The 23,973-nt window shown below is 45.0% G+C and overlaps 6 protein-coding genes across 6 annotated transcripts; 5 read left to right on the top strand and 1 right to left on the bottom strand.

Annotated features, from left to right (window-relative positions):
* Positions 1–298: 298 nt before the first annotated feature.
* Positions 299–1,232, top strand: FOXG_21429 (uncharacterized protein; the record flags this gene model as incomplete). The annotated part of the gene is made up of 3 exons (XM_018401764.1): positions 299–434; positions 535–1,070; positions 1,146–1,232. The coding sequence occupies 3 exons, from the start codon at positions 299–301 to the stop codon at positions 1,230–1,232; spliced, it is 759 nt and encodes a 252-aa protein (XP_018253710.1).
* A 4,493-nt stretch (positions 1,233–5,725) lies between these two features.
* Positions 5,726–6,844, bottom strand: FOXG_21428 (uncharacterized protein; the record flags this gene model as incomplete). Its single annotated transcript, XM_018401763.1, has 1 exon — positions 5,726–6,844. The coding sequence occupies one exon, from the start codon at positions 6,842–6,844 to the stop codon at positions 5,726–5,728; it is 1,119 nt and encodes a 372-aa protein (XP_018253709.1).
* A 1,725-nt stretch (positions 6,845–8,569) lies between these two features.
* FOXG_14116 (uncharacterized protein) lies at positions 8,570–10,317 on the top strand (the record flags this gene model as incomplete). Its single annotated transcript, XM_018394179.1, has 3 exons — positions 8,570–8,798; positions 8,861–9,312; positions 9,364–10,317. 3 exons carry the CDS (start codon positions 8,570–8,572, stop codon positions 10,315–10,317), a joined length of 1,635 nt encoding a protein of 544 aa, XP_018253708.1.
* A 5,445-nt stretch (positions 10,318–15,762) lies between these two features.
* On the top strand, positions 15,763–17,264 carry FOXG_14115 (uncharacterized protein; the record flags this gene model as incomplete). The annotated part of the gene is made up of 2 exons (XM_018394178.1): positions 15,763–16,942; positions 17,002–17,264. 2 exons carry the CDS (start codon positions 15,763–15,765, stop codon positions 17,262–17,264), a joined length of 1,443 nt encoding a protein of 480 aa, XP_018253707.1.
* Positions 17,265–18,445: 1,181 nt separating this feature from the next.
* On the top strand, positions 18,446–19,897 carry FOXG_14114 (calcium/proton exchanger; the record flags this gene model as incomplete). Its single annotated transcript, XM_018394177.1, has 5 exons — positions 18,446–18,575; positions 18,631–18,842; positions 18,897–19,127; positions 19,174–19,690; positions 19,746–19,897. The coding sequence occupies 5 exons, from the start codon at positions 18,446–18,448 to the stop codon at positions 19,895–19,897; spliced, it is 1,242 nt and encodes a 413-aa protein (XP_018253706.1).
* Positions 19,898–20,328: 431 nt separating this feature from the next.
* Positions 20,329–23,374, top strand: FOXG_21427 (uncharacterized protein; the record flags this gene model as incomplete). The annotated part of the gene is made up of 3 exons (XM_018401762.1): positions 20,329–21,634; positions 21,748–23,305; positions 23,359–23,374. The coding sequence occupies 3 exons, from the start codon at positions 20,329–20,331 to the stop codon at positions 23,372–23,374; spliced, it is 2,880 nt and encodes a 959-aa protein (XP_018253705.1).
* Between the last annotated feature and the right edge of the window lie 599 nt (positions 23,375–23,973).

Below are 23,973 nucleotides of genomic sequence, written 5' to 3'. Positions count from 1 at the left end.
CTTCCTCTCGCTCACCTGCGGTCTCTGCCCTCGCCCTTTGTTTACAAGTCCATCGCCTGATATTCAGCTTCGAACAGCTTCAAGTCGTCTTTCATTATTTCTCATATGTACATTACTACCAGCCTCCGCTCAAGGAAGCCCTATCCCCGCCTTCGAAATCAATTCTTGCCCATGCAAGTACAAGAAAAGTACAGAACAAAAGATACAGCTACGGAAATACAATAGCTAGAGTTTCCTCGTTTACCGACTGTACCAGTACCACTCTCGACACAACACTCATCTATACACAGATGTCACAATGTCCATGACACAACCCGGCTATGCTTACCCGACCTCTTTAAGCGCTTCTCTTAACCCTGATGAAGATTGGACCAAGATATCCGACCTTGCCAAGCGTCGAAGGATACAGAACCGCCTTGCTCAGCGTAATTATCGTAGGTTGGATCCTGTCGACCCTGGACCCTCATTTTCACTAGACCATACTCTAGAGAAGAGCACCCAATCTTATTGAGTAAGGCTAATGGCTGGCTACAGGAAAGAAGGTCAAACGCTGTCTTGACGACCTCGAGCGCCTTACTGGTTCCTCTGAGGATGTAGCGGCGGACAAGCAGCCCCAAAAGACTATTAAGTGGAAACAACATTCCTTCGCATCCCACAGTAGAAACTCGCAATCTACAGTTGTCGGAATGCCTGTTGTCTCTCAATGTCTGCTCACTTCTCCCGTGCAGCATACTGGCGGGCCTTTAGCCACCGACACCCGCGACGACAAAGCCCGATCCAGCAGCCTTCCCCACTCAAGTTCCCTTGCCCAGTCTGCTCCCACTGAGACTCTACATCCTTTATGTGACTCTGCTCAGCGCTCCTCAGCCATTGAAGACACCGATGACTCTGCCGACAACATGATACCCTCTACGGCGCCCACGACGCTGTCTCCCGCGACACACATTAGCGATACTATTAATTCATGGGGGTATCGTAGCGTCGATGGACTCAACCCTTACATAGCCTACTGTAACATGACTCCTATGGAGTTAAATTCTATTAGCTTATACGGACATCTCAATTGTCATGTAAGTGATGCCAGTTACGCCAGACAAGCTTCCCAAGTGTTTGCACGAGCTTCGAGATGCTAATGGGCTTCACAGAATCCTTCCACGTTCTACTCTTCCGATCAAATCATCAATATCTCGCAGGCTGGCCTTGAATTTCTGTTTCCTAGAGACAGTGCTTAGTCGTCTGGCCTCACTTTGCATATACATAGTCGGAACGCGGTAACGTCAAGGCGTGTAGACGATATGTGATTGGGAATGAAAAAGAGACCAACAGAATGCGACGTTTTATGGAATTCATTTACATACGTGTGGTGGAATATATATTCTTGGCATGGGTGGGCGGATACTGAAGGTCGAAACCAGGCAAGGAGGCAAACAGAGATGGTTGGGGGTGGGGGCATACTGATTGTGATGCGGTGAGATGGCCTCAGAGTATCAGCCCATGACTTTAATAGCACCCGACATTCCTGACCCAGCCATACAACAAATGGTGAGTTAAGGGCGAAGAAAAAAATAAAAAATAAAAGGAAAAAGGAAAAAAGAGAAATACAGATGTCAAGGGATCAATCAGCCGTAAGCAATAATAACAATTGCTGTCACTATTACCCATAGCATGAAATCCTGTCCTTGACGCAAATTCCAAGCCGCCGGACCTCCGCGTCCGATCTACGGTCAATTTGCTCTAAGGACATACTGAGCGCCAGCACATTTAAGATTACTGAAGTGTAGGGACCACAACTCTGATGGGAAGGATGGCCACAGAATGAAGCCTTACAAGATAACAGTATGGCAAAGGTCCTTCCAAAAGAAGCGGTGCCTACAAAGTATACGTTTCGGGAAGCCACGCATTATGGAGGGGCCAGTGAAAAGACCTGTTTAAGAAATAGTTGTAAATTCATAAAGCCAGGTTCCTAGATTTGTCGATGTGACATGAAAGGATTGGATCTCCTTGCAACTGTGCATTTGGATGTTGTTGCTTTGCGTCTCCAGCGCCTACATACTCGATTACACGTCAAGTCTCATATCGTACTTATCAATTTGACTTGCTGTTCTGCCAAGTGCTGACTGTGTCGGATGTCATCCCTTTATGAGCTATATGAAAAAGACGGGATAATGACTTTATGTACTATGGATGACTGACCTATTTGGATGGAAAGACGTATCACACTCAACCCCTCACTTGTACCCAGCTTCATATGATGACTGGACAATATGGCTTGTGCTACGATATACAGTTCTCAACCTCTTATCTGAGCAGTCCTTGATAACATTGCTAACAAGTCTTCTCACGTTCAAGTATATGTTCGTAGACGAAGGCTGAACAAGAGCCTGCGATGAACTGGTATCATCGACGGTTATTCTGGTTGCGTATGATACAGTAACGAAGCGCAGAAATGACTAGCATATGATTCTCCACGGGGAACTCGACTGTACGATGAAGGCTCCTTTCATAGCATCTCATAATACTCTCTAGGCTGCAATTAGAACGAGGAGTTGATTTCTTGGCTGATTAGAGGAACGAGATAGTTATAGTGTAACCCGAATAAGCAGGATCACCAAGATATTCTAGACATATGATTTCCAACGTTTTAGACATCTGCTCATGCAAAAACTTGTCCCCTTTTACCTAGCTAAGAAACAGTTCCATTTGGAATTGAAGGTAGCCACAGCATCACGAGGCTCAAAGTTGCCTGCTGAAGACTTCAGCGCACTGACCGCCTCATTGTTCGTGGGTCCGGGGTTCAATCCTTTGCCATTCGCTGAAAGAATATTTCGCTCAATCGAAACAGCAGTAAGTCAATTAGTTGAGGCCTCTACCCGTTGCATATAAACGAACGTGGAAGCCGATGGGATGCCCATAGCAGTCCTTTCTCGCCCAACAGCCGCCAATCACCCCCCTGCGTAGAAACGTATGATGACGGGATGCACAGGTGCTGGGGACCTCTGTGGCGTCGGTTGCTGGGTTTCTCAACATTTCCAGTGGGAGGTGGATCCCTAATGGTACTTTCGCTGTGAAGTCTTAAAGTGGTTTAGCTCTTTCACATTCAAACGTCAGGGATGCCACGACGAATGGCTTCCACCTGCACGACCTGATTGTCTATTCTATATAGGACTCAGCGGTGGACTCGACTTTAGTGCGAGATGCAGGAGTCAGCCTAGGATAATATAATACGCGAGGGAACACTGTCACTATCGACATACCAAGCACGAACAGCAGCTCTGAAGGTAACCTTCAACTTGCCGCTACTAAAATGCTCGAAACTGATAAATATTATTTTACTGGACCACTTTCCCAAATGTGATCCAAATGAAACGAACTCTAGTGATATATTACAAAACATACTCTGAAAGGGAAGGACTCTTTAGACAAGCATTACTGGAGGTGCGTGGAGTCGCAGAGAATTGAGCGTCAACCATGTCATTTGCTGAGGACTGACCTGGCTACCTTCTCATACTATGCTAGTGCAATAACTTGAGTTGAATGGACTTAAACTTGCAGTTGCTTAAATCTCATCTCTTAAAGTACTAGTTAGGGTTGACGAACACTAATTCTATCGTATTAGATATAGCTTATTTTATATGTATACCTTACACATGGGTCTGTATAATTAACACTATAGCCACGACCTAATAATAATTAGCTTTAGTAACGGGCGGAGGGCGTCATTCATACAAGAAGATAACATATCACTTAAGTATTTCTTACATAACCCCTGGTCTTGACTAGGGTCCTCGTCCATTATATAGCATGTGTTAAATAGTACCGAGAAGCTATGCATTTCCTTATAGCTGATATAGTCTCTCTCAAGTAGTTTCGACGGTTTTGGGTCGTTAGTTACCATCCAGTGGCAAAAGAGATCTGAAAAATTATAAAAGTCACGTTCCAGCACCCTCTGCTTTTCGTCGCTGCATTCATACACAGCAATCCCATCAGGTATTCGACTATCGTCACGGGATTGCTGGATGTGATTACCCCTCCTAGCCATTGCAATAGTAGGAAACAAAAGCAATTTTATAGATTGACTAAACTTCATTGCAATGAAGGTACCTGAGGCTATAATCAAATTCAAAATTTTGTTTTTTTTGAGTAGATTAGATATGAGTTATATAGCGTAACTAATAATGAAATCTTACAGAATAGCGTATTGATAATATACTACCTAATTACTTATTTTTAATTGCCTAATTGCCTACTTTAGAAAAAAAGCCCCGCCCTAATCAGACCTGAATGACCTGAGGGAATCAAGTCTTCATTAGCACCTCACCGGATTACTTGTAATCGTTGCACCTGACCACTACGCCACAAGCCATAAGACTAGTTAATAACCGTAATTGTATCAATCAAAGTGGTGCAAACAGCTGATTATAGCGGCTTACATGGCTAATTCACAAAGTTATCTCTTGGACTCAATCTGCCAACGGCAATTATTGGTCCTCTAAGTATGATGTTTCTGATTCATCATTCTTATTGAGCTATTGGCAATCCTTGATACTTTGTCATTTTTAGAAATGAACCTGATTGAGCGAGTGAGTTCTTCAGCTGCAAGTTCCTTCGGTCTGTGGTTTCTATTCTCAGAGACCCTGAGGGAGAATGAGCCAAGTAAATGTAGAAAGTCGGTTTTGTAGCATTTATAGAACTCGTCGATGCTCAGTTAGATGGCTCGGGTCCTAGTGCGTCATATGAAGAGCCGTTCTGTGCAATCGAAAGAACGAAATGACGGCAAACAGGAGATCTCCGCATCAGGATACTGCCTGTTACTACAGCTCCTTTCGAGTCTGGTTTGGTATATAACGCTAGTAGATTTCTACTTGAGAGGTAAGGAAAAGACAAAAAAAAGAAAAAGAATACGTGATGTAACTATTGCTAAGCATTGAATTTCTTGATTGTCATTTCCATTTCACTTCACAAACTTATTCTTCTATGACATATATAAAACCCAAACCTGCATGTTCATGCTTTTGTTTTCCCTATTTCCCTTCACCCACGAACTTCTTGAGCACTACTGAGTTGATGGCTGGAAGGGCCGTCAGAATTTGAGATGGGTGACGTCGAGTGTTGCACCACCAAGCCCTCGAGGTTCTTATAACAACTCCCTGGGATTGTCGTTTTGAGTGCTACAAACCTTCACTGGAGTTAAAAGAGGTACAGGATAGCACCTGAAAGAATAAAATATCGGTCCAGTGAATGTGGTTGATGCCAATAACAACGTTCAAAAGACAAATGTAACTAGAGCAGCTTATAACTAGTGAGGGTAGCGTGTAACAGCATGCGTAGGGATAATAGGTCCATCCCGTAACAATCAATAACTCAAGCAGTTATGTTGCATTAAGATAAGAAAAGAGGGGGCAAAGAAGAAATAGCGAGCGCAATCCTGCCCTATGCACCGAATAAAGTCTTCACTAAATCAGCTAGTGTTATCATTGCGACCTTGATTTTTCTTTCTTCTTTTTTGCCTTCAATATTCCACTGAAATCGTCCCCTCGTGGTGTTTCACACTTGAGATTACGACAATTCGTGGCCACGAGACCATGATGACATCTCTGATCGCATTTCGTTTCGTTATGTGCACAAATGCAATTTTCGCATGTTCGTGTCGTGCACTTGCAGCCACTTTCCAGCCACTGGACTTTGTTAGCACTACCAAACATTGGAACTGGTGATTACGATACCGCTAGCTTACCTTATAGATCTTTTCACATTCCTTTTGAGTTTCCGATGGCGGCCACTTAAAGGTCTTCTGGCAGAGTTCCGGCAGATCCGATTCCTTTTTCCACAGATCCAAAATCCCTTTCATCCTTTCGTGTATCTGTCGGCAGAAAGTCTCATTGGTTATATCTGGATCTTTAATTTCTGCCTCAGTATACTGGAGTATATCGAGAAGTTGGGAACTATGCAGAAGCATTCTACCCCTCATGAGACATTTCGTTATTGTGATCGGTGCATGCAATGTTCCCAGTGGCTGCCAAAGCACATATCCTGGTGGCACGTAGACAGGGAGGCCACCCTGTAGTGGTTCGCCTAACCTCCATTTCTTAATACCATCAAGTCCTAGGCCTGGCCACATGAGCCACAACTTGTGTCCTTCCTCGTTGAAAACTACTGTATTCATCCCGTGATGATCGATATGCGGGAGATGGACCGCTCCTTCACTGGCGAGTAATTGGAAAGAAGTCCATCTGTCAAGGTCGGCAGCGTTTTGCTGAGACGTTCTTTTCCTTTTCCCAGCGTGAGAGCATTCAAGTATCTTGAAATCTTTCCTATGCCTTAGAAAGGATGGGAGTGGATTGTCCTTCAAGATATGCAGGTCGAGAAAGTTAAGAGGGTCTATTCTGTTTTCGTCCTCGAACATCTTGATAGCATCACTTGCTTTCTCTGTGCGAGGGATATGGACATCGGCACTTGCGTCTAGGCCAAAGTCGTGGAATTCAATGTTGGCTTCAGGGTCGATAGCATTTAAGAATCCATTTATGCTTCCAGTTGTGCGAGTAAGTGGCCCAACAAGAATGGGAAACCTCGGAACTTGTCTGTCGAAAATTCGGCCTGCATCATGTTCCGAGCACACTACGAAGTCTTTTTCTAGACCATTCCAGGTGTCCGTATTGAGTACTTGTTCTGCAGTGAGAGGCTTTTGAACCATAGAACTATCAAGTAGATCAAGTATTATAGCGGTATCTTCCCGTGTTCGTGTATTGGCACTTGAAACTTCTTGCTTCTTATTAAGCACCTCAATGGCCTTTTCGTAGTATTCTTTGGCTTTTCTTTCATACTCTGTGATTAGTTGCTCAGTCATTCTGTTTGTCGGTATGTTGGCATTGCGAAAGCCTGAATGATCTCTTCTGTGCGATGAGTACCAAGGGAAACTTTTTATAGCGATGAGGCCGGGGAGAAGCCGAACAATTCTGCTGCTACTGCTACGTTCTCACTATGATATCTCCAAGGTATCTAATTTCAAGCAAAAGTGTTGCATGATATCGCCGTCACGATGGTCAGTAACCAATATGGTTAAAACATGGACGCAAAATCTGTAAGACCCATCTTCTTTGAATCACCAAAATGACTAATTAGTGGATGCCTTGGCGTCTATGTGACCTGTACTGTGAGCAAACCATGACTGACTATGCTTTTTATAGAACGATGAGTTGCGAGTCCAGGACTCTATATCCTAGGGTAGGCAAATCATACATCCGCAGGCTTGTAGATACGGCCATGAAACTGACGCTAGTCATTTGACTACATGCATGTTACTAATTTTAGTACCAAGTTGGCTCCTTTGCAAGCATCTTTTGATCTCAAGGGCCTCAATGCTCTTGGATTGACTTTCAGGGCTATCAAACGGCAGAAAGGGCAAACAATTCATTGTATTTTAGTCATATAGGAAGTAGGTGAAAAGTTAGACTCCAGGAATACAAATGTATAGACTATCATTTGAGTAGGAATTTTGTTCCATGAACAGCAAGAACACCTCCGTCATTCAACCACCTTTTCAACCTCATGTTTCCTCACGATACTTTCAGCAAAGACTAATATCATCTGTTTATCTCACTGTATTTCTCGCAGGATATTTCGCTCGATTTATTGTAGGAGTACTCAAAGCAGCCATTATGAAATCACAAAATCCTTGGAAGCTACCACTGAGGCATTTTCCCGGACAATCAACAGAACGCCGCGAAACTCAACAAACGAGAACAGGCCAGTCGCTGTCCTCTCCTGATAGTAAATGTAACCAGCCTGTATGCCACCCGGCAGCACCCACGCCACCAAGAACCGATTGTATATCATGCTGTGACGGCGACGAAACCGCCAACGACGGGGGCCACTGAAGAGGATAACAATTCGTGCACTCAATTCTTCCTCGCACAGATAATACACTTACAACAACTTTTGATAAAGCGGTCCGCCGATGAACTAATAGGCCAGAATACACTGCGCCATCAGAGGACAGATTACGTCCCCGAAATCGCTTCAGAACGTCGCAGTGGGAGTCAGATCTTCTAAGAATCGAAGATGAAGATGTTAGCGACGAGGGATTAGCCGTGGTATCTTATTCAGCATGCAGCAACAACACCACTAAGATCGTATGATGACTTCAATACAAGATTTCCCGATAGACACTTGATCAACTAATTCGAGACTTCCGCCAATGCATGATTAAATGAAAGGTATGAAAAGTATTTCTTTATTTTAATCTCGCGACCCGAATTGCGGTGGCCCTTGGCCTCAATATTTTGTGCATCTCTTCTCGTGCTCTGTCAGCTGCTGACACCAATGTTTCACGACCTGTGGAGACCCGTTGAGGTGAGAAGGATGTTGTGAAAGAGCAAAATGTAAGTGCCTAAGCCTATACAGTACTAAAATGGTTCATATCCACTGATCGAAAATCCTACAGGTCATTTTACGACATATTTGCATATATGTGCTGTCATCTTTCTGGACTCAGTGATCTTTATTATAGCCTGGTTACCTCTTGCTGGCAGCTTGTTTTTTGTTTCATTGTCTAGAGACGACTTCACAAGCAATGGCTATCGTCGACACGATTACAGCTTTTCCTTCCTCACAGATCATTCTGGGAACTGCTTTTCTATTACTTGGCTATATTGCCGCAATAGTGCCGTACAGACTGTACTTCCACCCTCTAGCCAAGTATCCAGGCCCCTTTTGGGCACGGATCTCAGCATTCCCAGCATACTACTATACCCTCAGACAGGATCGTCACATATGGTTCTGGCAGCTGCAGGAGAAATATGGTAAGTAATATACATCCGTTACAACATATTAACATATCGAATGCTAACATACGCTCCTACAGGCCCAACGTTTCGCATCACTCCCAATAGTGTATTGATCAACACTCCTACCGGTCTAAAGACCATCTACGACAACAAGGCAAACGTCAAAAAGGCGGAATACTACAAAGTATACCCTCGCAATGTCCATGCTATGACAACATGGAATAGCATCGATAAGACTATCCATGCTCGAAAGAGACGAGTTATGAACCATGCCTTCTCTGATAAGGCACTGCGCTCCTGCGAACCTTTCATTCATTCTAACGTCGATCGATGGATTGAGTTACTCGATCGAGAAATCGGAGAGAAGAAATGGTCTAGCTCCTTGAACATGGCTCGATGGGCTGATCATCTTGTCTTTGATACCCTAGGCGAGTTATGTTTCGGTAAATCATTTGGCATGAAGGAGCATGACAGCGAGTTACGGCACATTCCAGTGCTCATGACTGATTTTATGGCCACTGTTCATCCAGTAAGATACCAGACATCATCGGTGAGGCTGCTGCTAATGTGGGATGTTTAGATTGCCTACTCCCCCTTTGCTCCCCTCTGGGCATGGCTTAAACCTCGAGGCCTGGACTATCTTCTCGCAGCAGCCGCACCTCCAGCCTTAAGCAAGTGGCAGATGTTTGTCGAGAAATGCTTCACTGAGAGAGCTCAGATCGAAAATGAGGCACGAGGAGTATCGAAATCTGGTACTGAGAGTCGAAAGGATTTCTTCCACTATCTCTTCCACGCCGTTGACCCTGATACTAGAAAGGGATACAGCAACGATGAACTATTCGGTGAGAGTGAGTCTCTTATTATCGCTGGCTCCGACACGTCTGCCATAAGTCTCGCTGCTGCTTTCTTCTACCTTACGCGATACCCTCATGCACAAGAGAAGCTTGCAAAGGAGGTGAAATCTGCCTTTTCCAGCGTGGACGACATCAAGGGTGGCCCAGCTCTTTATTCCTGCCAATATCTTCGAGCGTTCATTGACGAGACAATGCGCATGAGCCCTCCTGTTCCGGCCGATCTTGCTCGAGAGGTCCAAGAAGGTGGCATTGTTGTCGATGGGCAGTACATCTCCGAGGGCATGAAGATCAGCACCGCGTCCTACTGTATGCATCATAATCCTGATATCTATCCTGAACCATTCAAGTTTCGTCCCGAACGGTGGATTGTTGATGAGAAGGATGATTGTGGTGTTTCTCCTGAGAGTGTCTCTTTAGCTAAAAGTGCGTTTATGCCTTTCTCTGCAGGCCCTCGGGGTTGTGTCGGGAAGAATCTAGCTTACCTTGAGATGAGTCTGGCATTGGCAAAGATTGTCTATAACTTTGAGATCCGGCTTGATCACAGCAGCAACCTGGGAGGCGGAAGCCCTGATGCTATCAAAGGACGTCGTACTGTTGACCAGTACCAATTGCGAGATATCTTCGTTGCGATCAGAGACGGGCCCGTGGTACAGCTCGCCAAACGAACCCATATGGATTGAATGTTCACTGTTTGGCTCAAGGCCACTCATAACCTCTTCAATCCCTTTCAAGGTTCTGTTGCCGTCTCTCTAACAAGCCCGACACATGATCTATCTATATTCTACCCTCATGCAACTTACTATTACAAAAAGCAATTTGACGGACTATGTCGCTGTACGATGTCGATGGTTTCAAATATTTCGTTGTAATAATATTGACCGTTCTGTTGCGGCTAACGAGACAAAAGAAATGATTGCCAAATCGTTCAAATTAAGGGGAAGCAATGAAATGTAGCCATTGCACTTCAAATGGGCTGTAGCAACCAGCGCTCGTCATATGTCAACTCAATCAATCAATCACCCCGATCAAATCAATCAAATCATTCAAGTCGAATTCTTCCGTTCGTCAAATCACACATTTCTAAAGTTAAAATCATTGACATATTATATATCCAGCATGTGATCGTCTAATCTCGAGGGAAAATCCAGATCTCCCGGGCCACTACCCTACACCAGATGGTCACAGATGGAAGTCTACTCTCAAATGGCGGGATAATTAGCGGCAAAGCTAAGTATCTGCTATCGTGATCTAACGCATGTCCCCATCCCGGGTATGCAATGTGGAACGGGTTTTCCAATCATGTCGTGCCATCAAAATAATCCCTTCTACACATGGTTTTTATTCCATTTCATCAGTAGGATGTCGAACTCGCAACCCCTCCGCCGCCAACTAGCTTTCCGCCAATAATATTAACAACTTGCCCTACACCTCCTTCTTCGTATCTGGAGCAGCATGACTTTTGTAAGAACTGCTATCTAATGATACATAGGAAGCTCTATTTGAAAGTCAACTAAACCATATCTGGAAAGGTTTCGAGGAAAGGAAAAATGCGTCCAGGACCCCTCAGCCTATCGACGGCCTGAGAAGAAGTTACCCAGGCACAATTGGAAATCATGATGAATAGAGGAAAGGATATAAGAGACACTATAAAAATAGGAGAACACACGGATAAGCCCATCGGTGTTGTGTTATATTAGTCCGGAAGCTACTTAAAGAGGTATAAGGAAACCGCAAGAGTGACATCCCGGCTCGATGACGTAGTATATGGCAGCTGTGAATATGCCCTACTAAAGTTTCGAGCAATTAATTCGATGGACTATTTACGGCCTTTAGATTCTCCGGGACTCATTCGTGCCAGATGCTCTTTATACTCTGCAACCCTTTGCCTGTGCACCTTATGTGCATTATACCAAGTTCTCAGTACATCGGAGTCCTGTAGCCACCAAGTAAAATACTCTCTACCACCGTCACCGCTCAGATGCCACTGAGCCTCGCTAGCCCTGATCGCATAGATGCAACACCGTGCTTCAAAATGATCAATAACTTTATTATCCCACTCGACCCATTGATGGAGGTATGTTTTAAAAGCGTCTGTATAACTTGTCTCCGACTCATCGCTGGGACGATTTCTGGGCCCTGTATTGGACTTTGAGACGTCGGGGGCCTTCGGTGCATCCGGGAGATCCAGACCATAAACTACTAAGGCATCCATTGAAGCATGAAAAGCCCTTTCCTTCTACAAGTAGAGAAGAGAAAGCCGGGGACCTTTCGGAAAGAGGGCTCCGGACTGATCTTTGCAAATGCATAGTATCCAAACTCAGCCTTATATCTATGTTTATAGGATGCCGAAGTGAATCAGTAAAAGGCTAAAGCGGGTTGTTTTTTAGATGGAAATAACCTTTCAGCCATTTATAGATTGGACTATATGGAGAATCGTGTTATTTACCTTGGCATCTCTCTACACTTGCAGTCGAAACAAGAACTAAAAAAATATCGATATCTGCCACTTAGGACTGCAAGACATAGATAATTCCTGATGAGGCTAAAACTAGGATAGTGAGCTTAGGCATTCGTTAATACACTTACATAGGTTTCCTTGGGTTGACACAAAATATGGAATATACACCGCCATACTCAATGGAAACTCCGAGATTTATCAGTAATAAACAATAGAAGTGATCTTATATCAAAACGGTGGTATGTTGCGCCATCTCTTAAGTCATGGCAGACGGAAATTTACGGTTAGCCAATGTTAAGATAAACCTTTTGACTATGTGGTGTTATTTGCATTATGGTGCGAGTACATCAGTGATACAGGGCTTACTTGGCCTTCTAATCCGCCAATATATGTACGCGACGTCGGCTAATGTAATAATATCGGAACAGTCTCAAAATCAAGGGACAAACGCCGATTTATGTAGGAGCTTAACTTCCTGGTAAAGGCCATTGAAAGCTTTGGAGCGGGAATATTGGACTCTTGAGTATCTTTATACTCGACAAATATCGGTACATTCACCTCTTTTGATTGTGTCAGCGCATGACATATAAGAAGTGGCCCGTTGAGTTTAATGATCTAGCTATGCATTCTCGAAGCCTGTAGTCTTGTTATTGTGGATAAGTCTTCAAGGGGTCCTTGATAGATCATTATCAAAATAGTGCTTCACAGATCTGTAGAGTTCCTCACCAGCGTTTCCGTATACACCTGTCTCTAAACAGTAAGAAGTTTCTACTTAATATGAAGAGAGGTCGTGGAAGGTGAGCTATAAAACGAACTCTCTTGGGGTGGCTCTTGGTCATTAAGCAGGATGGAGACCGGTTCTGGAATATCCTCTAATTATTATGATCGTTAGCAATTCTCTACACAAACAGGGCCGACAAAATGACACTAGGCTACTAATCAGACATTCGCCGCGATTGAGATTTTAATCTATCTGAAGCCTTTTGTTTTGCTACCTAAAATAGTAAATTGAGATAGATTTACAGATAACTGAAACAGAAATTGACCGCATCAAACAGACATTGATACAGATTAGTTTTTAAGGGGCTTAGTGGGATGGCCTAACATTCTTGCATTGTATATAGCATTGCCGAGAACAACAGACCGTCCCAGCTCAGTTCTCGCCACAGATTCGTTCTTTAGTAGTTAAAAATGATACTGAATTAAAAGTCAAGCCAAAGACCAATACTTTCAGCTATACTGGTATACTGCAGCTAAAATCAGAAGTCATTGCTGTACCCCTTATCTTACAATATATGTCTAATAGTAATGCAGCTCGCCATAAGGATTGCCCTTTAAAAGGAGTTGAGTCTTTCGTAATCTAGTGAGGAACTGAAGTTGTTTGTTAGAAATATGATCTAACCCAGGTACAAGAGAGCTACTGAATATGTTCTATATACTTCTGATTTGTGGTGGGGATCAAACTGTGCTTGAACTTAATCCGGGGACTCAGGATGTAATAACTTCCTTGATGGTTCATCGGTGTTCGATTTCTGCCGGCCTTTCGTCAGGCCGTGCAGCAATAGTATCGGTTCACCGCTGCTTGCTGAGCTTTTGAAAGACACATGCGAGATAAGTATGAGGGTAGTGACGATAAGAAACAAAACTGATAATAGAGAAAGTGTAAAGAAAATCTCCATGATCATGTGAAACTAAAGTCTATCTCCTCCGAAGCCTATGACTGATTCACATTTGTCAATAAGTGAAATTGGTCTGTTAAATAAATGTTTCAGCTTTCTAGCATTTTAATCGTTACAAGTTTTAGGGTAGTAGAAATAGCTAGGTAGAAGTGGCCTACTAATTCATGTTTATATAAATGGATAATTGTTTTATATAAACTCTTCATGAAGTACTTTCCTAAAGCCAAAAATAAACAGAATTAGCAGACACACTAATCGAATAGTGGCTATGACCCAATATGTACAAATAAACAAAGGCTGCGACCTATGTTATTAATGGCCGATTACTGGGATTGATATGTTCCCCATGGACGATAATTTGCAGCAGACGAATCAAGATAATGACTCTGGAAAGGAAAGGAGCAAGAGAATGCTTAAATTTCAAGTGAGGTGGCTCGAGAACCGAATTATGGAAAGTACCGAGGTTAGAGCAGCGGGTTAACTGGACTCGTCGGTTGCATAACCCTACATGATATTTGGCAACCTGCAGTTGTTATGGCGATGCTCTTGATGTCACTCCTAGGCATTGCACAAGAAAGTTTTTACCACCGCAACTCATTGCCTCCAGTATGTGATATTCGGGCCCGAGTAGCTGCACATGCGTGAGTGTCACTGGTCCGGGGATCAAGTAGATTAGAAGGAGTTTTAGAAGCAAATGCAACGCCAAAGTAATTCAACTCGGAGCCGTAGGCGAGAGGCTACCTGTTAATGGTTGGAGTCACCTTCATTTGAGTCTGAGAATGTGAAGAGCGGATGCCATTGCAAGGATCTATCAACATGTCAGGTAGGTAGGCACTTCAAACTCGTCTGGATATGAGACCGATGCGGCGGTAGACTTTAAATATTGGAGTTTCCGTTGCTCTCCATTAACGCGACTCTATAAAGCATGATTTTAGAGTTTATCATATCTATGGCACCTTGGGATAATTTATATCTTTCGCCAATTGACCGAGAAAGTGCTCCTAGAGTCTATAAAACGGGCCATGCAAGACGATTTGAGCTTTTACTGCCAAAGTGGACAGTAAGTCAAAAGCTTCCCGAATCATCAATTACAATCAGAAGTAATGGACGCTATTGGATTCAGCGGATACAATCATTAACTTAACTTCGCTCAGGTAACCCAAAGATGTGATCATTAAGTCAAGAAGGACTTCAAATCTATTCTTTTAACACTACAAGTACCTTACGGCTGGCAATCTAGGTCTGCGATGACGATGAAATTTGATATAGCTACATGGTCCCAGGTACAATCTCGTAATAATGCCGCTTAGAAATTCAGATAGTGTAACAATTCACGGGCGAATCTTGAGACAACTAAAGCCTTTCGGAGCGGGTGGGACTAAAACTCTGTACAAAGTCGTTATCGTGATGGCGCTGAAGGTGGACCGGACGAAGCTTTGGATGAGGCGGCAACAAGGGTACGCTAAAACTAGCTAAAAAGTAATCATATTGTGACAATCGATTGATATCATTTTCAGTCTCCTCACGATTTTCGGTTCGATTTTAAGAACATTCTGTTATTCAGTTACACTTTGTACACTTACGGTATAGGTCCACTTCTCTATCCACAGAGGAGATCTTGTTATCACCTCTACCTATCCAGCTTACCCTTGTTTGTCACCTCGGTATAGCAAATTACGCGTTAGCCTGATAACGTTTATTCACTTACCTAGCAATGTATAACTAATGCATATCAGCCAGAAGATTAGAGAATACAAAAATTCTCCCTATTAAGAACAATTGTCACAACCTTCGTCGTCATTTCACACTACAAGTGGGTGGGCTAAATGAAACATAAACCAGTCTCCTGTTAAAAGGCAAACCGCTCTGTGCGCGGCTTATTATAGCTTTTAGATTATTAGCGTGAGCATATGGTGAGTTGTGGCACAGAAGAGATTTGTTGTTAAATACCATTTCGCGATCCATAGCCTGTTAGGAAGCTGTCCGCAATGACTGAACATATACCAAGGGTGAAAAGCGATGAGCCTAGCCGTCCTGCCGACAAGAGATCTCGGCCTAAGAAGGGATCCAAATTCCCTCATATCGGCAAGAAGATCAACAAGGCGCCTACTCAGATCCTACATGTTTACGTTTTCGGTGAGGGATCCTCTGGTGAACTTGGCCTCGGTAGCAGGCGCATTGCCAACAAGAAACCCATTGATGTCAAGCGTCCTCGGCTTAATGATAATCTCTCCGCCAGCAAGGTCAGCGCCGTTCAGGTATCTTGCGGAGGCATGCATGTTGTCGCGTTGACGCGCGATAACAAGATCTTGACATGGGGTGTCAATGATCAGGGCGCTCTCGGCAGAGACACCAGCTGGGATGGTGGCATTTGTGACATGGATAAGTCGGAAGGCTCTTACTCGGAGGACGAGGATGATACTGGCATCAATCCGAAGGAGAGTACACCGACTGCCGTATCGAGCGAACACTTTGCTCCCGGTACTAGGTTTGTCCAAGTCGTTGCTAGTGATAGCGCTACTTTCGCCCTTACTGAGGACGGTCGGGTCTACGGCTGGGGAACATTTCGATCTAGCGAAGGTATTCTCGGCTTCTCAGAGACCGTCAGGGTCCAGTCTACACCTCTTATGTTGCGCGACCCCAAGAACATCAAGGCCCTCGCTGCCGGTTCCAACCACATTCTCGCTCTTGATGACAAGGGTAACGTTTTCGCCTGGGGCTGTGGTCAGCAGAACCAGCTTGGCCGACGCATCATTGAGCGCCACAAGATGTCCTGCCTCATCCCCCGGGGTGTTTGTCTGCCACGCGGCAGAATTAGCAAAATCGCTTGCGGTTCGTACCACAGCTTTGCCATTGACACGGACGGCCAGGTTTACGGTTGGGGTCTTAATAACTTTGGCCAGGTCGGTGTCGAATCAAACGCTGGTGAGGACGATGCTGTCATCCTTCGACCTGCTAAGCTTTCCTACCTCAATCATAACAAGATCACAGATATTGATGGTGGCGGGCACCACTCTATCGCTTGCTCTGCCAAGGGTGATATCTTGACTTGGGGCCGTGTCGATGGCTACCAAGTTGGCTTCGAGTTTGACAAGCTTTCTGAGGACAACACCATCTACGACGATCGAGGCAATCCTCGTATTCTCTTTAGGCCTACGGTCCAACCCGGTAAGCTCCCTGTTAACATTTGACTTGTTTGACATGTACACTGACGCAGATCATTCCAGACCACAACGACATCGTCGCTGTCGCCGCTGGTACTGACAACAGCTTCGCCATCGCCTCCGACGGAAAGGTCTTCTCTTGGGGCTTTTCTGGCAACTACCAGACCGGCCAAGGCACGACCGACGACATACACACTCCCACTGTGATCGATAACACCGCCATCCGTAGCAAGCAGATTATTGGAGCCGGCGCTGGTGGTCAATACTCTGCCATTTTCAGCGTCGCTGAAGATACTTCCTTGGGCCCACCAAACATGTTGGTATAATACACAAATCGGGCCAGATCGATCAAAGTCACATCTTTAATGCCATTTCGTGCAGGTGCCCTTTCCAAATCATTGCTTCTCCAACGAAGCACAACTATCGACGAATTCTTACTGGAAGATGCTATTGTGATTCCTAAGCAGTCTTTTTTAGCGTCGTGTGCTCCGATGACCCTGTGGTTTTCCAACCTCATCCTGGCGAAGAAGGCGGAGTAGCACACCAATCTGGCAAACACACCAGTAATGGAACAATTTGGTAATCAAATTTGTGACGTAAGGCATTTTACTCGTCGAATTACCCAAATTTTAGATGAGAATGCTAGAATATGAGCTAAACCGTAAGCAATAACAAGAGACCTTCTATTGCGAATCAGAAAAACTATAGTTGTAGATAAGGCCAAAGCCGTTTTATAATGGAACTGTTACTCGCTCATTCGTATCAGTGCGAAATTGTTCAGTCAGCGAGGCCTCCTGTTAGTCGCCTTGGTTTCTTGAGCGTTTGCAGCGTTCATTAGTAACAAGGGTATGGGTGGCGCAGCGAGCAAAGCGTGAATCCCAAAGTTAGCCGTTATCGTCGAACAGGCCAATCCAGTACCAGGATGCCCACCTGAAGATGCTTCGTTGATACACATTCGTTGGGAATTTCTGTGGCTTGAAACGTACAATGAATTATGGGATTTCAGAGCCTGGCTGGTTCACAACTAGCCACATCGTCAAAAAAGTGTCTAACAATAAACTATGATAATATCTATTATGTTCCTTAGGCCTCCACTGATCCTACGATTGACTGTGTTCTGGTACAGCCTTTGTTATCATGGGTGGTGCAGTTGAGCTTCTTGAGCTTCCTTTTTCTTTTTCTTTTCGCCTTTTGCCAACAAGTCGTACTCGCCAACCAGTTAACGCATGGTGAGGACCTGGGCATTTCAGATGATAGTGAGCCCACCAGTCAGCCTTACCTGCTGACCGGAAACGAAACAAGGAGGCTAAGCCACAGTTCAGAATCTTGACTTATGGAGCCAAGAACCTTGCCTTGCTTTGCTACTTATAAGGGCCCCCCTCCTTTAGCTTTCTAGTCAGGACCCTCATTGCTCATATCTCGAAAATACCAGAGGCTCGATTCAGCTTCATTCTCCAGCAGTACGAGCCTGCAATCACTGCACCAAGTGGCAAAGTCGACAAAAAACATGAACAGGCAATCCGTTACCAGCCCCCTTCTTGGGGCTTCTGCATCGGCCCCCACTAACAATTATTGTAGCGGCGCCAAAAGAAGTCTGGCCCACTGCTGGCATATTGCCAAGGTCACTCTTCTAAGCAGTACGTTTACAATCATTGATCTTCGGTCGCATATCTCACTAATCCGGCTTAACAGACTATGTCAACTTCCTCTTAGTCATGGTGCCTCTCGGTATCATCGCTGGCAAGATGGGCTGGGGCTCAACGGCGGTTTTCACTCTCAACTTCTTTGCTATCATCCCACTCGCCGCTATTCTATCGTTTGCGACCGAGGAGGTCTCAATGAAACTTGGTGATACCCTCGGTGGACTCCTGAATGCTACCTTTGGAAATGCGGTGGAATTAATTGTGCCATACCCCGAAGGCTTTACCTTGCCCAATGATGGCTAACCGCGTTTGTAGGTCAGCATTGCTGCTCTCAAGCGAAACGAAATCGCGCTTGTGCAGGCCTCAATGCTCGGTAGCATTCTTTCCAACCTTCTCTTGGTCATGGGAATGTGCTTCTTGCTTGGCGGTGTAATGCATCGAGGCGAGTCGGGAAAGGGATACGAGCAGACATTTTCTCCGGCTACTGCCCAGACGACTTGCTCTCTCATGACTTTGGCTTCCGCCTCGCTCATCCTCCCGGCAACTGTATGTTGAATCAAACTCGCGCAAAAGTCTTAACTAATTGTTCTAGCTCTACGCCGTCCTTGACCAGCGTAGTTCTAACGAGAAGGCCCAGAGTATCCTCACACTGTCTCACGGTACTGCCATCATTCTTCTCTCGCTCTACGTCTTGTACCTCGTTTTCCAGGTTCGAACGCACAGCAACCTTTTCGATCCCGAGAACCAAAACGAAGGCAGCGGGGAGGTTGAAGACGTGGAACCCACTCTTGGTCCCATTGCTGCTATCGCCGTCTTGGCTGTCACCACCCTCCTTATTGCTTTCTGTGCCGATTACCTCGTTGACAGTATCGATGATTTCGTCAAGGCTTCCGGTATTAGCCGAGCTTTCGTTGGTCTCATCTTGATTCCTATCGTCGGCAATGCTGCGGAGCACGTCACTGCTGTTGTTGTCGCCACCAGGGACAAGATGGATCTTGCCATGGGAGTTGCCATCGGTTCTTCTATCCAGATTGCCCTTCTGGTTACTCCCTTCCTGGTCATTGTTGGCTGGATCGCTGGTTATGAAATGACGCTTCATTTCGAAACTTGTAAGTCTGACAGAGAGATTTCTTATCGTAGCATTGTCTAACGGAATATACACAGTTCAGACTGTTGTCTTCGCAATGTCTGTCCTCTTCGTTACATGTACCGTTCAAGATGCCAAGTGCAACTACCTCGAAGGCGCTATGCTCACCGGCCTCTACATTATCATCGGCTTGGCATTCTATTCTCTTCCATCGTCTGACGGGATCTGAGATGACTCAACTGGAGGAAGAAGATGAACCTGAGTATCCAGGACTGCAGTATCGATAGATAGTCTGGTGTGTGAAAGAGGAGGAGAGAAAGCCCGAACCGTGCTACTTAAGCATATGTAGATAATTTTGGTATAAAAATTGATACCGACCTCTATGTTAGAAGAGACTAAAATGTCTATAGATACTGAAGAATAGTATCTTGAGCCTTGTTAATCTATATTGGTCATCAGCCTTATTTTTAACTCCGCCATGTACCCCTGTTCCTAATCCGGCATGGCCGCCTATAGGTGTCTCAAAGGGACTTATGCTATAATATTAACTCATGTGTTCCTTCTAAAATACTGTACACAGCGAATCTCTCCAGAGACAAGTGCGATTGCAGCTCATCTTTCGATCTACCTCTCAGTGTTGCCGGCCGACGTGCGACAGTCATGCTTCTAAGGACACGGCGTAGTACTAACTTACAGAATACCCGAATAGATGATAAGGATAATTTTGCTGGCAAAGAGATGGAAAGGGGAGGAAAGGTGCGCAAGCTCCGAAAGAAACAAGACAAGAGAAGCAAAGCCGCAAATAATGGGGAGCCTGTTGGAAACCGGGAAAACGATACTTTCATGCTAGACGCAGAACATGTTGGAATTGGAAACAATATTCCAATGCTCAACGAGGAGGACGAGCAAGCGGCTGCCGGTCGCTGCACAAAGATATGCGAAACCATTTATGTTGGTGGTCGCCCAGACAGCCCCAGTTCCCCAACGAGGGAAGCTGAAAGCATTCAGGTGGCTGGTTACGAAGTTGATGCCAATCCCCTCTTGGAGGAAAATGGAATGGCGGATCCAGAGCTTGATACTGCTATGCTGGATGCTCAGGATGGAGACTCTGGTAGCAATGGCATTACTTCTCCTGCAGGGAGTTATGAAAGGGTTGCTAACACCATGGAAGGAGTAGAGCATGGAGAAGGAAAGGCTAACCCTCCAATTGGTAGGGCTGGGTCAAACAACCATACGGAAGGAGATGCCCTGGTTCAAAAGACAATTACCGGCACCGCAAAGGCGGTGGAACAAATTGAAGCCAATGCCTCTTCTAGGACGGGTACTGAGACGGGAAATATTAGCCTGCCCGATTCTTGTGATAGACAAGGCCTGCAAGAAATGGGGGTGCATCTTGAAAGTGGTAATCCTGATAAAGGGAATAAAAACTGCTCGAAACAGAGAGATCAGACCTCTGCGGCCAAGGCCTTTGATCAAGAAGGTTACATAAATCGACCAGGTATAGGAAAAAGTGAGGTCGAAGCTCATACACCGCCAGAAATGGATGGGAGGCATTTTGCCAAGACGAGCAATCTTAGGACGGAGAAAAATATAGACAGTCATTCAGGGAGCATGGCGGTCACCTTTACCAGCATAAACCGAGTTGCCGACACTCCCTTCAGTTTCTTGACCACTGCGGAAGATGTAACCAATCCATTCACAAATACCAACATTACCACGGGTATTCTGATGACAACGGAGAAAGAGACAGATGGTAACGATATGCATGTGGAAGGTAAAAATTACTCTGTACGTGATGAAGATGTGACAATACCTGATATACATGAGGTAGATCGGAGGGGAAAGAGGTTAAGAGAAACGTCTCCCGTTGAGTCTAGCACCGAACCAAGGACCAGAGAGGAAGTCCCGACAAGAAAAAGACGTCGAGTTGGAGAAGAGCTGCCTGAGACAGAAGGAAAACGACCAGGTACGATTAGGATCAAATTATAAAATTCTAAGCATTATACGGAGGGAGAACGAGTTGATTATAAACTGCCTGATTCAGAAATAAGAAGGGTCATATTGCTAACGTAGAAGTAGAAGAACTCGTTGTTCCAATAAATTCGAATGATGAACGAAATACAGCCGAACTTGATGGCATCGGAGTTTTGTGTAGTGTGAATCCCGGAACTCGCAAAGTTGACACGGATAACCAAAACAGTGATACGAATGTGCAGGAAGTAAGAAGCGACGGTGAGGTCATGATGGCCATTTCCGAAGGCAAAACGAACAATGGGCAGATTGACACGGAACTACATGATACGGAAATTTCGGGTACCGTGGAACCTGATACCGAAAGACGAAACAGTGACAGCGATATGCGTGAGGTGGGAAGGGACCCTGACGCGGACATGGCCTGTCCCGCAGAGGCAGCGGATGATGAGCCAAGGGAGCCTGAATTGGATGGCATGGAGAGTTCGGGTGAGGTGAATCCCCGCTCCTGCGAAGTGGAAACGGGTAAACCAATCAGTGATACCAATATGCAAGAGGTGAGAGGCGATAGTGAGGTGGGCAGGGCCTTTCATGAAGGAAAAAATAACCATGGGCAAAGTAACACGGAACTACAAGATATGGAAATTTCGGGTAGCGTGGATTATCCATCCCGCGCAATTGGGACGAATAAGCAAAATTGCGATACCAATATGCCTGAGGTGGGGAGTGACATTGAGATGGGGAGTGAAGAAATGGGGGGTGGTACTGAGGCGTACATGGCCATTTCTGGGGAAAAAACGAATGATGAACAGACGAACCCCGAACTCGGTGTTATGGAAAGCAGCGGTAGCGTGGACAATGCTTCCCTAAATACTGATACAGAAAGACAAAACAGGGACAGCGATATGCATGAGGAGCAGAGAAAAGCTGAGAAACTTGTCGTTGACGTGGACTCCCCTTTGCGAAGTACAACGAAGAAAAACGGCCCAACTAGTGTCCATATTGATGTCGCGCAAAGTCCTCACAGTGGGCAAATGGGGAGCCCAAGTGAACCAGAATCACCACTGAAGCAGAAAGAGAATTTCATGAAGTTTGCAAGAATAAGCCGGGAGGACAACCTGCGACGTAGGGAGCTAGAGCGATACTCTGTGGCAAGGCTGGAGATGAAGCATGCCAAACTTCTTATTGATATGATCAATAGTCTTTTCAACCGCAAGGCTGACATGTATTACCTCCTTGCCTTCAAAATGGTCTTGCTCATCTTCCCCTATACAGCGTGGGAGCATGTTCGAGACAGGTTACCTGCTATGATGAGCTACGCGACTGAGGATATCAAAACGGGCTTGGAGAAGCGGGTGGCGGACGAAGTCTATACAGAATATCCTTCTGATAAAGGAGTTGATGAGCGCATTATATGCTGGAACCAAAGGCTGGAGCTTTACAAGGGTATCGAGCATGGAACGAAGACATTACTTGAGCCTACATCTCGAAGCGTTAGAACATGTGTGGGACGTCGGCCATCGGAATGCTCTTCTCTTCAGGCAGAGATCCAAGAAATGGCTGGCGACCTAAATCATTGCCAAAAATTCCAGGACTACTTTTCCCATTACGCATCGCAGACCGCTTTTATATTTCAAAATCCACAGCTTCTCCGTGATGAGATCCGGTTCGTGGTCTCTATACTGCGTCAACTGATCTTGAGAGAAGATGAAAGTTCAGAAGCTATGTTCCGTGAGTTGGAGGCTGTAGCAAGTGATATAGCCACCGCAAGGGAGATTGGATCCACTGAAGCTACTATGAGACAGGATGTAGTGATGGATCTGTTAGAATCTGATGATGAAGAAATAACGACTGATAATGATGAAAAGGAGGGATTTAAGAAAAGAATGGTAGGGGATATAAGGAAACAAAGAATCTTAGATGATGTGAAGGAAACAGTACAACACCACCAGTCGAAGGCACTGAACTTTGAAATCCAGTTCAACAGTTCGACAGAAAGCTTTAACAAACTGGAACGAGAGATGAATCTACTAAGAGATGAAACTAAGGTGATGGAGAAAGGCTTTTCTAAACTATATTTCTGCTTCTTCGGGCCGGCCATCCCCCCCAGTATGAACAACGAGCTACAGGAGACATTTAACATCATCCTGGAGAAAATCAAAACAGACTTCAACAAGAGTTGCAGAAGGGAAGAGGAAAAGAGTCAGCTGTTGCAGCAGCATAAGCAAACAGAAAAAGAGAAGGCAAAGCTTCGAAATGAAAATCATGCATTGAGGATACAAGTGGAAGGAATCGAAACCTTTTACAAGCATTTAGAAGCCAAGCTTCTCCCCA

Source organism: Fusarium oxysporum, chromosome 6 (assembly GCF_000149955.1).
Source record: "Fusarium oxysporum f. sp. lycopersici 4287 chromosome 6, whole genome shotgun sequence".
In the NCBI taxonomy this organism is placed as follows: domain Eukaryota; kingdom Fungi; phylum Ascomycota; class Sordariomycetes; order Hypocreales; family Nectriaceae; genus Fusarium; species Fusarium oxysporum.
Note: the sequence above shows the minus strand (reverse complement) of the source record. Positions and strands in the feature narration are given on the sequence as shown.